The 17306-nt window shown below is 44.8% G+C and overlaps 1 protein-coding gene across 1 annotated transcript in view; it reads right to left on the bottom strand.

Annotated features, from left to right (window-relative positions):
• Positions 1-542: 542 nt before the first annotated feature.
• The window catches only part of PLCD1 (phospholipase C delta 1), a 53023-nt gene continuing 36259 nt past the window's right edge, over positions 543-17306 (bottom strand). The window contains exons 7-15 of the mRNA XM_053263116.1: positions 16702-16846; positions 15231-15380; positions 13537-13665; positions 13249-13402; positions 12252-12368; positions 11504-11682; positions 11161-11293; positions 5980-6129; positions 543-4641 (exon numbers count right to left, since the gene is read on the bottom strand). Of these exons, the coding sequence (XP_053119091.1) occupies positions 4550-4641; positions 5980-6129; positions 11161-11293; positions 11504-11682; positions 12252-12368; positions 13249-13402; positions 13537-13665; positions 15231-15380; positions 16702-16846 (1249 nt within the window). The 3' untranslated portion in view covers positions 543-4549. The remainder of the gene's footprint in view (positions 4642-5979; positions 6130-11160; positions 11294-11503; positions 11683-12251; positions 12369-13248; positions 13403-13536; positions 13666-15230; positions 15381-16701; positions 16847-17306) is intronic.

The raw sequence follows: 17306 nt of genomic DNA, 5'->3' as shown, positions 1-17306 counted from the left end.
ACTACAACAGTGTCAATACATGTCCACTAAGTGTGCTTCTGTACTGCCTGTGTTTCAACATTGCAGTCCCTGCACTGTCAGCAAGGTGCCATTCACGTGTCCGATGCCGCCTTCAGATTTTATCTTTGTGGTATAGTGCTTTAACGTTGCATGTGCATTGCAGAAAAGTAGCTGTATTTTCCCGAGATTCTGGGGATCGTTTTCAACACGATCCTGCCAAGCTGAAGCATTTTACCCCGGTTGTAGGTGTAATCTGGAAAGCGCTCACAACACCACTGTTGAGTCCTCTTTCAGGAAAGCTGCAGGCATGAAGTATGTCTCAATCCAAAGTTCTGCACAAGCTGAGAGAATTTTAAGTCCATTTTATCCTGTGCCACAGATCTAACTAGGGGGTTCCCAAATGCTGTGAATGGGGATGGCAGGAGTTGTTATCCAACAACATCTGAGTCCCTGATCTTGGGAACTCTAATCTAGTCCACATTGAATCTGGTGGTGTGAATTGGCATGAAGACAGGACAAAGAGTAAAGACACGACATAAAAATAAGTTATTCTGTATCTTTCCATTTTAATCATGACAGTGAAAATATATTATTTATATCATACTATCATCATTTCTCTAACACATTAGCTTTGTTTGTTTTTTTAAAAAAGGTGTGGTATAAAATACTCATCATTTCACAGAAGTATTGCTTTTTTTTTTTTAGCTTATCACCTTGTGATTGTCATCTACACAGAAAGAATAAGGCTGTAATGTTTATAAGGTCCTGATCCTAAGAGATGCTACCTGAAGACAAAACAGCTTCCACAACATGGCATCAACATTTTTAAGGGAATATTATGATGTTTATTGCATATCTTTGCAAATCCACAGGTAGGAAGGGTTGAGAGTAAGGCGGAGGATTCCTGACATCCACTGGGTTGCTTTGAGAAAACATGATATTTTACATAAAAGAGAACAGTTTCAGATACAGATTCTCAGTTAACACATTCAGAGCATCTTTTGTGAAAGTTGCCCATGGAAGATTTTTCAAACCACTTTTAAGGCACAGCATAACGTCCAAAGCACAGGATCAGGTTTGGTTACTGGGCTAAGGCAATACTGAGGTCAATCGAAAACTGTGTTCTACCTGGGTTTGGGAGCTGTGTGTGCTCCCAATTTCCGGTTGTGTGGAAGCAAGGGAGGAGGAAAACCTGGGTAGAGGCAACCGTGTGGTGGGCACATGGTAGGAGGAAAAGCTACCCAGGTTTTTCTCCCACCTTACTTCCACACAACTGAAAATCGGGAGCACATACAGCTTCCAAACCCAGGTAGAACACAGTTTTAATTGTGTGAATAACCTCATTGTTTTGTATGTCCCAGGGGGTCACTTGATGACCAGCTGTCACACACACCCCCACAAGGCACTTTGGTTGCCCCAGCCCCAGGGGTGACTCTTTCATAAGGCAAGGTAAGGCATCACCCCAGATGGCAGATTTATTGGGGCACCAGCAAGAGGCCATTAGAACAGCTCTTGGTGACCCACCTGACCTTTAGCTCTCCTCACTTGCTTGCAAGAAACACGAGAAGAGGAGTCTGCTGGCCACCTTTCCTCCTCCCTGCCCCCGCATGTACTTTCAAGGGTTCTTATTTATTTATTACATTTCTATACTGCCCTATCCATCCTGTTCAAAGAGGTCTGGCCCTCACCAGGCATGTGGGGCAAGGCAACATTTTGTGCCCCATCTCAGGTGCTACAAAGCTTGGGTTGTCCCTGCCCAGGCCTACTATGAGCAGAAATCCATTCTCTGATCAAAGAAGGCTGCCATTTTGTGATAAAACGGGTCTCAACTCTCAAAGCCACAGAACTGGAGGTAGCCATTTTGTGTGTTAAGGAGGGCCAAGACAGGAAGTCAAATGATACCTTGGCTGGCATATGAGCCCCTGGATCACAGCATATTAACCCAACTGGGAATCGAATTACCCTGAGAACAACTCTTGTCTTGACAAGGAACTCAAGGTAGGTCACCCACACCACGTTGCTCTTTCGGGTCATTCCCAAGCCCATCTATTTCATGTGGAACTACAACCTGGCCAACAGGGTGAAGTCCACTGCTGCTATTTACAAATCCATGCATCCTGAAGTAAGTTGAAGACCCTTGTTTATTTCCAAATCAGTCTCCTCGCTACAGCCTCGGGATGAATGATGTAAACAGACCTGAGGTGGATCCAAGACTTGGGTGATGCTCATGAAAACAGATTTTATGTAAACACTTCCTCAGCTACCATAACTCATTTAAGTGGGTTCCACTCAATGGTGGGTGTGGGGAACCCTGTTTCCATCCTTTTAATCTAAAGTCAGTTTCAGAGGGTGAATTCATAACAGAGTCTTAGGGGGAAAGTCTTCTGTAAAATAGTGTTTTTATAATTTGCTCTATAAGAAGTATGGGAAAGGAAAACAAGGCATGAAGCAAAGACCAAATTTAAGCACATTTGTCTCATCATTTTCACTGGAAGAGCTAGGTACGTGTGTAGATCTCCCCCATTGGACTTAAAAGTGCTTAAGTTGGCTAGACTGAGCCTGTGGACATCGTAGTGTGTATTTCACATGTAATGTAAAGAGACCCAATGGTGGGAGTCCTAAATATAACATCAAACTATGCAATACCAAAGCTTCCGAAGGTGTGGTTTCCCCAGTCCTCCGGAAGCCTCTTGCTCCCATCACTTCAAGGAAACCCTCAAATACAGCTCAGCATTCTCCCAAACACCAATGATTAGGAACCAAATGCAAGGAACATAGAATTGCATTATTTCACATACTGAGATTTAACAGTAACCTTATGATCTTGGCGAATAGGCATCTGTTGTTAACATCTGAATTTGTTATTATGAATTTCCACTGACATCAGTTGTCTCTGACAAATGGCCTACAACCTCTGTATATGTCTATATTTTTAACCCAGTTACAATGCAGTTTCAGGGCTTCTAAGAGGACAAACACTGTACAATTGCCCTGCATCTTCTCTTCATCTAAAAATTATTTTGTACAAGATCACATATATTACAGTTCATTTAAAAAAAAGAAGAAGAAGAAGTATCCAGCTATTCAGAACATGATGTCCTGCATTCAACCTCAAAATTCAAGATGCTGATTGCAGATTCTGGCATTACTCCTGAGAAATGTGAGGATAGAGTTTATGTGATTAAAATCAATCACACGCTTAGCTGTGATAAAATCAGGGATCTCTGTATGCTACTATTCCACATTGGTAAAGTAAAGAACACATAATGTAGTATTGGCCTAAGGAAACAGCTTCTTGAAAGTCTCGAGTTCAAGGGATGTGTGTAATATAGAAGTAGCTAGCCTTCAGTTTCTCCAATAGGCTTTAAAATATGAGAGCAACCGTCGTTGAAGTCTCAGAAACCAGGTGGCTGAAGTCTCAGAGCCAGCGTGGTGTAGTGGTTAGAGTGCTGGACTAGGACCGGGGAGACCCGAGGGTGACTCTGGGCCAGTCACGTCTGTCTCAGCCTAACCTACTTCACAGGGTTGTTGTGAGGAGAAACTTAAGTACACAGTACACTGCTCTGGGCTCCTTGGAGGAAGAGCGGGATATAAAATTTAAGAATAAAATTAAATAAATAAAATAGGATTTCTCATGGTTGGGAGAAGAGAAGGCTCTAGTTCCCACCTCCTGAATGGGAGAAGCAGAATTAAAAGTTTGTGCGAAATAATTTGATGCAAATGTGATTTGATTTATGCAGATCTCAGAATGCAGTTTTTCTTCTTGCAGAATTTTCCATTACTGCTGCATTTTAGTGCAGAGTCTACAAAGTGGCTAAAATGCATACTCCTATTGTTCAGCAACTTCGCTGGCTTCTGAGATGTCTCCCAAGTATTTTCAAGCTCATCTTTGTAAACATAAGGGCTAGCAACTTGTTAAAACCCCAAACCTGAAAGTTGAGAGGAGGAAGTCATGGTGTGCCTTGACAAGCAGCACCAACTAAGCAGAAACCATCACCTAAAGTAGAGCCCTGGGAAGCAGAGGGAAGGATAGAGAGCTGTAGGATGGGCCCAAATCTGAAATCTGGCCCAGAGGATGCCTGAAGCCAGCTATGGACCAGCTAAAAGCTCCAGAAACACTATAGGAGAGCAGGTGATGATATGTATGCCCTGGCCTTATTGCCACTTGTATAGCCCTATCTTCTTAAATGCTTCTCACTGTGCGAAAGGTAGTGACCTCCTTTCTCACCCCCCGCAAGAAACAGCAGCTAAGCTCAGGGGACTGGCAAGTTTTTCAAACTGACATGAATCACATGCACTGAAGGTGGCCCTTTTAAAGCAGTGTTAACAGCAGGTTCCCATGAGATGTTCAGCCTCAGTGCACAAAGTCAGCCTGCACCGCGGCATGAATGGCAGCTGCTTTGGCAGCCGAGGTCACAGCCAGGCCGCAGGGATTCCACGCAGGCAGGAGTCCAGTGGAGCGTTTGGAGTGTGTCCTCCCAGCCGGGTGGCCCAAGTCGGTTCTGAATGGGGAGATCGACCCCCTGAGCAGTCAGAGCAGCTTCTGCGGCTAGTTCTTGTCCAGAATGTGGATGTGCACAAAGAGGGTGGCGGATGGGAACTGGTCTCCATTCTTCGACAAGAGATGAATGTGACGATAGCCTTGAGGTTAACCAAAAGACAGAGAAAGCAAAGGATGAAATTTCAAGTTGCTACGTGCAGCTTCTTTGGAATGTTTTAACACTGACAACATGAAACCAGCTACTAGCAGCTTGATCCCCTCGGCTGGCTGGTGCTAGGGATGTGCACGGAACCAGGCGGGGGAGGTTCGATGGCGCCAGGGGTACTGCTTTAAGAGCAGGGGAGGGTGCATTTACCCCTCCCTCTGCAATTCCCCTGCTGGCGCTCTTTATTCCGAAGCTAATCGGGGCGGCAGAGAACCTCCCTGCCACCCTGTTGCCCCTGATGCCCGGATACAACCGCTGCACTGTCACACCAGCCACCTTTCAAACCGGTTTGGAGGCCCATAAAGGGCCTCCGAACCGGTTCTATGCACATCCCTGTCTGGTGCATGACTCCTTGAACCAGATTTACATGGAGAGAGGAAATGTCACTGCATTGGGCCTGCCAGGTGGTTTTGGTGCCTTTTATCCTCTGCTAACAAAGCAAAGAGGCACCTTATTAAAGTGGTGATTCTCTTGCATTTAACAGGGGGAGAGCAACTGGCCCTATCCAACCCTAGCACAGCATTTTCCAGTGGCTGTTGCTGGTGTCTCTCTTATGTCTTTTCTAGACGGTGAGCCCTTTGGGGACAGGGAACCATCTTATCTGTTTTCTACATAAACCAATTTGAGAACTTTAAAAAAGAAAAGAAAAGTGGTATATTTCACAGTAATAATTATCATATTCAGCACAATCCGCATCTGAGGGTTGGGTGTCTTTCCTGTACCTGGTAGGAAACTCTGTGTAAATTAATATTTATAAGAAAGAAGCTGCCTGTCACATCTCTGAATGATTCAGAGTCCTGGCTTTGGCGCCTTCTATTCAGCCTCCCCGAGAGGTAGATAATTCTCCCTTTTTCAACACGGGAAGTGATCAAAGCATTCAATTGTTCCCGATTCTGAGCAAAGCAGAATGACCAACCCTTCAAATGGGCCGCCTCTTCCATCTCTGCATGAGTCAGTGTTTTGGACTTGCGCCTTACCAAAGAGGTGGTCACTCAGAACAGTGGCTCCTGCAGACACACAACAGACAACCTCCCCTGAAGGTAGGCCATCCTGACTTGTACCCATTTTAATAGTGGATGTTCTTTGGGGTGTGAGGGTGAAGCAAGCCTCACATTTAGGCTCAGAAAATAAGGGAGAAACCTGGATGTGTTGTGTTTCCAGGATGTGCCTTGTTTAAGGGGTTCTTGAATGGTGTGATTGGAGAAGCCACCCTCACAAAGTCCTGATGACTCCAATTGTCAAAGCAAAAGTTGCTTTCTGCAGAAAGCCTTACCTTGTTTTAGGCTCGTGAAGGGGGCTGTATACTGCCCGATGAAATCGTTCTTCGTGGATGTGTCAAAATCTTCCACCATGAAACGAACCAGGGCAAGGGTAGGGACATCTATGCTGAATTCAAATGCTTCACTCCACCTTGGGTTAAAACCTGGGGGAGAAAGGGAGCAAAGGGTTTTGTGAGGAAACACAAAAACACACGCACACAAGTGCACAAATTAAATGAATGTACACATCCTTCCAATAAAATAGACCTGCTGTTGAATCACAAGGGTAAACACAAGTTAATGCAAAGCAAAGAGCCCCAGAATAATCAGAGGCTTTTTTCTTTAAAACCACAGTGCTCATAACAGACTTACTAAATCAGAGCTTCTGGAGGTCTTTTTAATTTTTGTTTGTCAGCCATGGGCCCTTCTCAGAAGCTTAAGACAGTCTGCTAGATCTGCAATGAGTGATTTTGAAGTGATGCATATTGGGGAAGCAAGCCCCAACTTCACATATACACTGACGGGGTGTGAGCTGTCAGTGACCAGGGTGCTTTCCAGACTAACTGCTCATCAGCAGCAAAATGCCTCCATTCAGGCAAGTCTCATTCAGAATGTAAACAGCAGGGGAAGCAGTCTTGCAGAACTAACAACCCGAAAAAACAGCAACTTTTCCACGCCGGATAGACGATGTCCTTGCTCTATATCGCAGTGATTAAATTCGCAATAAGGCATTGGAAGTGTGAACAGCACCCTGCTGTCCGCGTAGGGACTGCGGTGTCACAATGCAGGAAGTGTGGAAGCACACTTCCAAGATATGTCCTGACCCCGTTGTAGGGTCTAGTCTGGAAAGCACCCAGGAGAGAGATCCTGGGGTCGTGGTAGACAGCTCGATGAAAGTGTTGACTCAGTGTGTGGCAGCTGTGGAAAAAGGCAAATTCCATGCTAGGGATCATTAGGAAGGGGATTGGAAATAAAAATGCTAATATTTTATTGCCCTTATACAAATCTATGGTATGGCCACATTTGGAGTACTGCGTACAGTTCTGGTCACCACATCTTAAGAAGGACAGTGTAGAACTGGAAAAGGCGCAGAAGAGGGCAACCAAGATGGTCAGGGGCCTGAAGCACATTCCTTATGAGGCAAGGCTACAACACCCGGGCTTTTTAGTTTGGAAAAGAGGCGACTATGAAGAAACATGATAGAGGTCTATAAAATTATACATGGCATAGAGAGCGTGGACAAAGAGAAATTGTTCTCCCTCTCTCACAACACTAGAAGCAGTGGTAAGCCCATGAAACTAAAGGTCGGGAAATGTAGGACCAACAAGTGGAGGTACTTTTTCACACAGTGCATAATTAATCTATGGAATTCTTTGCCATAGGATATGGTGATGGACACTAGCTTGGATGCCATTAAAAGGAGCTTGGACAAATTCGTGGAGGGCAGGTCTATCAATGGCTACTAGTCTGGTGGCTATTGGCCACCTCCAGCCTCAGAGGCAAGATGTCTCTAAACACCAGTTGCAGGGGAGCAATGGCAGGAGAGAGGGCATGCCCTAAGCTCTTGCCTGTGGGCTTCCCATAGACATCTGGTGGGCCACTGTGGGAAACAGCATGCTGGACTAGATAGGCCTTCGGCCTGATCCAGCAGGACTGTTCTCATGTGAGATGGGATTCCTGAAGTGTAATATATTTGAATGTGTTTAAACCAGGGGCTCTCCACTTTGGGTCCCAGATGATGTTGGACTACAACTCCCATCATATCTAGCCATAACAGAGTTTGACCATTGTGGCTAGGGAGGATGAGAGTTGTATTCCAACAATATCTGGAGATCCAAGGTTTTTCCCCCCAAAGTCTTTGCTCATGCAATGTTCAGAACCCCTGGTTTAAGTGAATAAGGAGCTAAGGGTTAACAGATGGAGCACTTATAGGTTCCTTGGTAGTCAGTTATGTTCTGGCTGTTTTTAAAATTAGGATGTTTCCAGGCAGAAGCTTTTTGGGGGGTGAAAGGTGCTCCAGATTGGCACTTCTGGCACCTTAAAGTCACACAGAGACTCTTGGAGTAGGAGGCACAGTCCCAGTCTGTGATGGTATCACAAAAGCTCCATGTGAGTTGACATCCCTTGCTAGAATGTAAGATATCTACTAATTCACATTGGATTTAAATCTGCTTCAATGGCGGTTGTTTCCCCCACAAAATCCTGGGAACGGTAATTAGGGGAAGGTGCTCGGGCATTCTCTTAGGAACTCCTAACTAGCCTCCCTTGAAGAACTACAATTCCCAAGGGAAAGGGAATCACTGTCCTTTAACTCTGCAGACAGTGCAGATATCTTTTCAGCATCATTTCCCGTTTATAGAGTTAGCCTTTTAGAGGAGCTGCCAGTGCTACAGCAGAAGAGGAGTTTTGCTAATTCACCTTGGGGCTTTCCAGCCTAGCTGCTCAACAGCAGCAAAATGCCTCCGTTCAGGCAAGTTGCACTGAAAATGTAAACAGCAGGGGGAGCAGTCTCGCAGCAACTAACAATCCGAAAAAACAGCAACTTCCTTACATGGGAAATACAACGTCCTAGCTCTATATCGCAGCAAGTAAATTTGAGACAAGGCATTGGCAATATGAACAGCACCCTGCTGTCTGCGTAGGGACTGCGGTGTCACAATACAGGAAGTGTGAAAGCACACTTCTGAGATCTGATGAGACCCTCTTGCAGGTTCTAATCTGGAAAGCACCCTTCTCCCAGGTGTGCGGGTTTTCCACATGCAAAGAGACTCTGCTGTAGGGGGATAATCCCATCTCCTGCCCATGCATTATTAATTAATTAATTATATTTGTACACCTCCCAAACTTCCGTCTCTGGGCCGTATACAGCAACATAAACCAAATTAAAACCTTAGCACCATTTAAAACCACAAGTCTAGTTAAAGAGCTTGGGAGAATAAATGGGTCTTTAGAGGCATTTATGCACCATTTACCATTATGAAATGGTAGTCTGAGGAGAAGGCCCTGTGCTGTGTTCAGGGCTCCATACTTCAGCTGGTTTTGAATTGGACTCAAAGCATAAGATCTGTTCCCAGGATAACTCACAACCAAGATTTCTGCCAGCTTTTGCTAGTTTTGAATGGAAGAACTTTCCCCTTCCAACAGCCATGAAAGACTCTTTTGTGAGGTGCCAGGCTGAAGGAGAACGGTTTCAGCTTTCTCCATGGGGACCAAATGAACAAAACAGCTACTGAAGTTTTTCATTAACCCACTAAGGTAAGAAGAAAAAGCTTCTACAGGTAGGTATCAGATCTTCCAGGGATTCTTTTTCTTGCTGTTGGTCCAGGCAGGGATAGAGCTTAAATCAGAAGGTGCAGTTGGCTAAAATCTTACCATTCCTGTCACCAGAATCATTAGAGTTAGGAGGACCTGGGTGGGGTGGGGGTCTTATCACTCAACCCCCCTGCTCAGTGAATGAAACTGCTACAGAATCCCCTCCAGAATATCTGAAAAACTCCAGCTAAGGTGAGCCTGCCACTTTGTGAGCAAGACTCTTCTGCTGCCACACCGCTTTTACGGTTAGCAAATTCCTCCTAATGTCCAGCCTAAATCTGCTTCAATATCATTTCAACCCATTGGTTCTACTTCTGTCCTCACCCTGAAAACCAAAATGCTGGGTTCTGGTTCTACATTCTCCTATGCCAGATTGGGGAAGTCCAGTAGCAGAGATTCCTAAAACATGGATCACAATCTTTCTAGGACTCTTAGGAGTCCTGCAGGTGGCCACAGGCTATACAGTAATGTAGTCAGACAGAAGATGCACAATAAGATCTCTCTTCCTTGGTAAATGCTAGCTATATGGCCAAGGCTGCAATCCTATCAGACTTGACAGGGCTTATTTTTGACCAGGATTGCCGCAAGGGTGTGAATTAAAGAGGATTTGTTTAGGCAACTCACTAGGTTATCAAAAACCAGGGGTTCCCCATCCTGGATTCCCAAATGTTGGCTGGGGGTTGTCGCTGGGGTTGGTGGGAGTTGTAGCCCAACCACACCTGGGCCTTAAACAAGCCACAGTCTCTGAGCCTCAGATCCCAACCTATAGTGTGGGAATCACATTAATCTACCTCACATGGCTGTAAGACTTATTTGGGGACTTTCTAATATTGAGGATACCATTTAGAACTTTTGGTGGTTACAAGCTTGTATAGTTTTCTGAATATCAAGACTGTTGGGTTCTTTGTTGATTTTTTATATGCAGCAAACAGCTTTTATGGAGGGGGCGGGTTGGGGAATTCAGTATCTATGTGGATGGAAAGTATGTGAATTACTATTTATTTGGACTTTAATACATACACAATTAGATATTTATATTGGGAATTGGTTAATAGCTACAATTGTTGAATAACAACATTTATCCCGATTTTTTTCAATTTCCCTGTTGTAAAGATTACCAGATAAAAGATGTGCTTTGAACACTTCAAATGCGCAATATGAATGCAAAGTGTCGTCATTACTGAACAGGGGCAGGCAAATGAATTGTGGCTGGGGATGATGGGAGTTGTAGTTCAGCAAGAGCTGGAGAGCCAAGGTTGCCCACTCCTGTCCAAGAACAATGGCTAGCACCTCAATCTGCATCAAAGCCTTGGCTGCAAATGCATAACAAACCCAAAGGCCATTTTGAGCATGCTAAGTTGAAACTTGTTGAAAAACAAACCGTTCTGCAGAAAGTGGGGAAAGGGCGGAGGAAGGGGCACGTGAGCCCATGGAGGCCAGAGGCCCAGTGCCAATCTCTTCTTAGAAAGGGACACCTCCAAGTGTTTCCTAAGTTACTGGCTGGCTGCCGAGTGTGGGCTCTCCCTAGGGAGCCTGACATAGGAAGCTGCCTTATATCAAGTCAAACCCTTGGTCCATCTAGCTCAGTACTGTCTTCACAGACTGGCAGCGGCTTCTCCAAGGTTGCAGGCAGGAATCTCTCTCAGCCCTATCTTAGAGATGCTGCCAGGGAGGGAACTTGGAACCTTCTACATGCAAGCACCCAGGTGCTCTTCCCAGAGCAGCCCCATCCTCTATGGGGAATATCTTTCCGCACTCACACATGTAGACTCCCATTCAAATGCAAAGCAGGGCAGCCCTGCTTAGCAAAGGGGGCAATTCACGCTTGCTGCCACAAGACCAGCTCTCCTCTCCTTGTAGCAGGCAGCCCCTCCTCCTCTTACCATTGTTATCAATGACTTTTGTTTGTTTCTTGTCATTGTCCCGCGGGACTCCATGGATTTCCACGATCACCCTCGGGTCCACGATAGAGTTCTTCCTTTGGTTCACCTTGGGCAGCTGCTGGCCGGAGATGACCTGCAGAAGAAAAAGACACCGCTTGAGAGGCCTGCATGGCCTGGATGACATGGAAATAAATAATCTTCAGGCGGACCACTAGGGGCCAAAAGAGGCGTTCATGGGGAAATGTTTTGAGGTTGCATGATTCCAAATGGAAGCACCTCTTTTTTTGTTCCATAAACCTCTTTGGAGCAGGACCCCTTGGCAGAGTTCTGCTTCAGCTCCTACCTTAACCTGGAGCTTCTTCTGAGTCCACCATGGCCCTTTGGCGACTGCCTTGGGATTGAATGTGGACTGCTCATCCCGAAGAAATTCTGGCTTTAGGACATACCCACAAAAGCCATTTTCTTGAAATCGACCCTGGTGGACGTCCATTTCTGCACCCTTGTACTGAAAATTCAAGGCAACTGGGAAGGGAGAAAATATATTATTTCATAAGTTGCCAACACAGATTCATAACCAGTCTCCCACATGTGTCTCCTTGTGTGCTAATGAGGAGGCCCAATTCCTAGTGCCCTTGCTATCCAAGGTGTTTCAGGCATCTGCAAGCAGCAGGGCTTTTAAAATAATTTTTTTTAGGACCAACTGTTCTCTTATTATTAAATTTAGGCTACAGACGTATGACCCATGTATTCAAATTATGTTTGTTCATGCTACAATTCTCTTATTTTTATTTTTAGTTTTCCCATCTTAAAATGCTAATGCAGATCAATGGTCTTTCCAATTATTACAGGACTCCTTTGGAATTGGCAACATGTTGAGCAAATGTTACTTATCAGAGGAAGCGTGTGCCTTATTCTGCCGATAAACAGTCTCCAATTTTGAGCAAGTTTCATGGCTTTCAGCAGGAGCGTTGTACTTGGGCCCCCATCTCTCCCACGGATGTCTAGGGAATTGTTAAATGCTTCACTTTGGCTGGAACGTGCCCACGGATCTTAATAAGAAGCAAACTTCCTGCTCTCCCCACTGCATTTACCTATCTGGCAACCAACATTCCACATGTCAACTGGGTTATAGTTGGATGAATCCGTCCTCCATCCTGCTGGATAGATCCTGCTTAGATGCTTGGTGTTGTGATGAATGAAGTTGGTTCCTGAGACAAAAGCAAAGAAACAGTTCAAGACAGCCAAATAAAGTACTTTTTCACCCAATGCATCATTAACTTATGGAACACACTGCCACATGATATGATGATGGCCACTGGCCTAGATAACCTTAAAAGAGGGTTAGGCAAACCTAGATATTCAAAGCTTTTGTGCAACTTCCAAGCTCGATCTTCCTTCCCCACATACTGCTGCAGCCTTCTGCACTACTTCCTACAGCAATCTTACCTTCTGTACACAGGCTGAGCAGGGAGCTTGTGCAGTTTTTGCAGTGTGACCTGCTGGCCAGTTCTTACATTCTGCAAAGAATCGACCCTTTCCCACAGTCACCACCAAAGTAGAAATGAAAAGGGGCAGAATGCAATCGCTAGCCAGCAGGTGGCGCTGTAAAAATTGCACAAGGTCGTTGTTCTACGGGTACAGAGGATAAGATTGTGCTAGGAAGTAACATGAAAACTTGTAACAGCCCTTCAATGTAGTACTTCTTCAACCAATACATCCTTAACTTATACAGTACAACTTGCTGCCACATGATATGGTGTTGGCCACTGGCCCAGATTGCTTTTAAAAGGGGATTAGACAAATCCGCCTATCAACAGTTATTGAACATGCTAGCTAAATGGAGCCTCCAGTTTCAGAGGCAGTATACCTCTGAATTTCAAGTGCTGGAGAGAAACAATATGGGAAGGGCATCACCTTCATGCCCTGCTCATACACGTCCAAGAGGTTTGTGGCTGAAAAGGAATGGTGGGCAAGACCTTTTCTGACCCAGTTTCTTTTCCCCCTTACTCAGTGGGGCTCTTCTTAGGTTATATTACATGCACATCTCCCTCTACAGAATATCAGAACTGGCCAGGCAGACATACATACCAGATTCCTGAGCCAGCTTCAAAGCTTTGCCTTCACTGAAAGAGCACATTTCATTGAAGGGCTGAGGAGCTGCAACATCAAAACTCTCGAAGTGGACACTTTTGCAGTAGACAACAGTATCAGACAGCTCTTTGGCCAGCTTCAGCTTGTCACTCTAAGAGGGAAAAAGCAAGACTCAGGGCTTCAAGCCACCATCTGTCAAGCCAATCATCTTTCACAGTCCCAGCATCAGGGCAGGAAATTTTTGTTTTTAAAAGCATGTTCCAGTGAACGGCATATGAGACTCACCATCCTCTTCTTTTCCACCTCTCTCTTCACAGATTCATCTTCAATTTCAGCGGCTTCATCCTCATCTGAGACATCTTCAGATTCTGGGCTCAGTTTCTTTCCTTTCACAAGAATCTTCCCCTTTAATTGCTACACAGGAGAAAGAAGGAAAGGTTTCGAAGGGTGGACACCAACTGGTCTGGTTTCGGGATGCCGTGGGGGGGGGGAAAGGTGATTGGGGTGGGTGGGAAAGGGTGATTGGGGTCAGGTGCAAGGGCTCTGGTACCAGAGGTGTTGGTGATGTCACAGGAGTTAGCCAATAGGTTATCATCACAGCTATAACACAGTTTGTGTGCTGCTTGGGGCAACAGCCCTGTGCTGTTCTATCAAAGTGCAGAATAGTTAACTGAAAAGCACTATAGTGCAGCCAGAGGCGTATCTAGGGGAAATAGAGCCTAGGGCAAGCACTGAAATTGCACCCCCTGTCCAAACATCTGACACCCATCTTTCAGATAACTTTACCATAATATCAGCTGAAAAATACAAGTCAAGCTCGTTAATCTTTTAATATTTCAAAAACTATTTAGCAGTGGACTTAGCCAGACCAAAAAAGGCTGGAAAACTAAAATTTCAGTATGCTGGGGCTCATGAAATACCCAAATACTATGTGGAGGTGTACTTGGAAAACTAAACAGAAGTGCCTGTCTAATTCTCTACTATGCATTGTAGCATCACCATTACATAAGTTTTAAAAATAAATGGAGAATTTGACTTTTCCCAGATACTCTGAAATTAATTAAAGGATATGCAGAGTAAACTGTGTCATTGTTTGGAATATATTCTAGTCTTTCAGAAAGACAGTTAAAATGAGAGAAAGAGAGCAAGAAACTCCCTGTGGGCCTTAATACTAAGGATTTCACACTGATTCAAAGACAAACTCACCATTAATGGCCATATCACGTTTAACTCACTTATCACAAGAAGCAAAGTAAGATCAAATGAATACAATCCTAGCTCATAAGCTTCAGCTCAGTATTCACAAGCCCTGATTCTCTGTACATAGTGCCAATCTGAATATGTGTACAGTGTCTTATATTATATTAATTTTTTAAAAAATGTTTACCTGTAGCCCCTTTGGGAGGCTTCTTAAAGGCTGTGGGGGGAGCGTCTGCAAAGATTCCCCTCACCCACTGGCCTCTAGGGCTTCGCAGGGACTATTTGAGCATGTGCGGTGGCCATTTTTAAAAATAATCTTTTTTTAAAAAATGGCCGCTGAAAACAAAATGGCCACCGTGCATGTTCAAATGGCCTCTGCAAGGCCTGGCATGACCTAGGGCCTCACAGAGGCCATTTGAGCATGCACGGTGGCCATTTTGTTTTCGGCAGCCATTTTTAAAAAATTAATTTTACAAAATGGCGCCCCCTTCAAGTGGTGCCCGGGGCACGTGCCCTGCCTGCCCTACCCTAGATACGCCCCTGAGTGCAGCCAAGTGAGGAAGCCGTTATTGCTTGACTTAACTCTGCTCTGCAGAATGTTTTTACTAAGAGGTGGAGGGGAGGGGAGAGTCCGCTGATTAGTTATGTTCAACGCTTAATTCAGTGTAGGGCCTGCAAGCCCTTTAGTAAAAGATTTAGGAATCACCATGTCACAAAACCCCAAGGTGGGAGCCACTAGAAAGCAAGAGCACAAATCTCAGGACCTTTGAGCAACTGACCTCTGGAGAAGGGAAGTCTGACATATTTGAATCAATGGGAGCCATCAGCAACATGTTTCCAAAAATGTTTTTCATGTGGTGAGCTATCATCTTCTGCTGCTCGAGACTGCAGTGATTCTCCAGGGAAATGATGATCGGATAAGGAGAGGTCTGTAAGGAGAACAGCAGCAATGTTACATGCACATGTACACGGATCTGCAGGAATGTCTTCTCCCAAATGAACTTCCCTGAAACGTAAACCTTTCAGGGAAGGTCTTGTACTGGCAACCATCTTTTTGCAAAGAGCAGATTGTGCCCAAGCAAGGTTTTCTCTGTAGTTGTGGTGGTGGTGGTGGTGGTGGTGCTGCTGCTGCTGCGGTGAAATAGCAACAGACCCGATGAGGAAAATTATTACTCTTTGGCATTGCCTAACTTGTCCTTTTAATTTCAACGGGACTGCGCTGAGTGATTTTCCTCATCATGCCAGCCAGAGTCCCTTGGGAAGCCCAACTCATTGCTTGATTTTAGGCATGTGGTTATGTTTTAATTCAAGGGCTTCCCATAGGAGCAGTGCTCTCTCTAATTTTTTTGATCTGTGTGTGGAATGAGTTTTGTTCTGGATGGAAGAATCAAGGCAGTGTGTGCACAAATGCATTCAGAGTGGGGCTTTACTGATTCAACCTGAGACGGATCCAAAATGAACTGAGTGGACATCCAAAAACTTGTGTGTGCACGCACATACACACACCTTAGAGGGGACACTGCACAGGAGGGACCAGTACCCCTAGGAGTACCTGAAGGGTATCCAGGAGGTACTCAGAGCCCTCCTGCCCCCCCATGCGGCAGCTGTGTTACTCATAAGAAGTCTTATTGAAATTAATGGGACAAATATACTTTATTTACTTATTTAATTTATATACCACCCTTCCAAAATGGCTCAGGGAGGTTAAAATGGGAGTAACTTCAAATGGGGGTAACTTCAAAAAGTTTATTTCAGTGGCACAGCGGGGAAATGCTTGACTAACAAGCAGAAGGTTGCTGGTTCGAATCCCTGCTGGTATTATATCGGGATATAGGAAGATGCTGAAAGGCATCATCTCAAACTGTGTGGGAGGAGGCAATGGTAAACCCCTACCAAAAGAAAACTACAGGGCTCTGTGGGTGCCAGGAGTTGAAATCAACTTGACGGTACACTTTACCTGTTACTCATGAATAACTTGGTCTGGCTGTAAGCCGGTGACTGGAGTAGTCTGTCTCAACTATAACATTTATATTTGTGTGTCTGTTCACACACACACACACACACACACACACACAATGGGACCTCAGCTGAAGGTTTGAGACAGAAAGGGCACACTTGTTGGAAAAGGTCAAGCAGGGGGCCTTCAGCGCCCCCTCCAACTCCGTGCTTCAATGATTTCATTTTAAACATTGACAATGAAAACTGCAGGCCAATCTCTCGGCCGTGCGGGGAGGCGAAGGGTAAGCTTACTTTGAAGGCGTAGTTCTTGATGGCTTTGATGGCATCGGAAAAGAGGATCTTGGAGGTGAGCGTGTAGCCGTGGTAAATGACTGGCTCCGAATTAGGTCCATCCCAGCAATCCAGTTCCACACAGCGGCAGCCTTTGGTCAGGGCTCTGGAAAGGAAAGGCCAATGGCTGTTGGGAACTGGGGTGACTCCAAGGGGCAGTGGGGGCTGCCCCCCAAATACTTCCCACTCCCCCTTTTGCTCCCCCATCCACCCGACTGGAGCTTTACAGCAACGTGTCAGACAATACGGACATAGCACATTGTGGCCCTATAGCTTGAATTAATCATTTCATCATTTAAAATAATTAGTATATATTACTAATTATATCAGTAGGTTACTCAGTATATAATTAGTGTATTTGTTTGTTTGTTTGTTTGTTTGTTTTAACATATTTTATACTGCCCAAAACTTACGTCTCTGGGCGGTTTACAAGAAGATAAAAACAACATTAAAATATTAGTTAAAAACAAAAATAAGAAATTTAAAACACAACAATTGAAAAATTTTAAAACAATATTCTAAAACAACTTTAAAAACAGTCAAAACAGTATCGGTTAAAAGCCTGG

Source organism: Hemicordylus capensis, chromosome 6 (assembly GCF_027244095.1).
Source record: "Hemicordylus capensis ecotype Gifberg chromosome 6, rHemCap1.1.pri, whole genome shotgun sequence".
NCBI classification, from domain to species: Eukaryota; Metazoa; Chordata; class Lepidosauria; order Squamata; family Cordylidae; genus Hemicordylus; species Hemicordylus capensis.
This window is presented reverse-complemented; position numbering and strand designations above follow the sequence as displayed.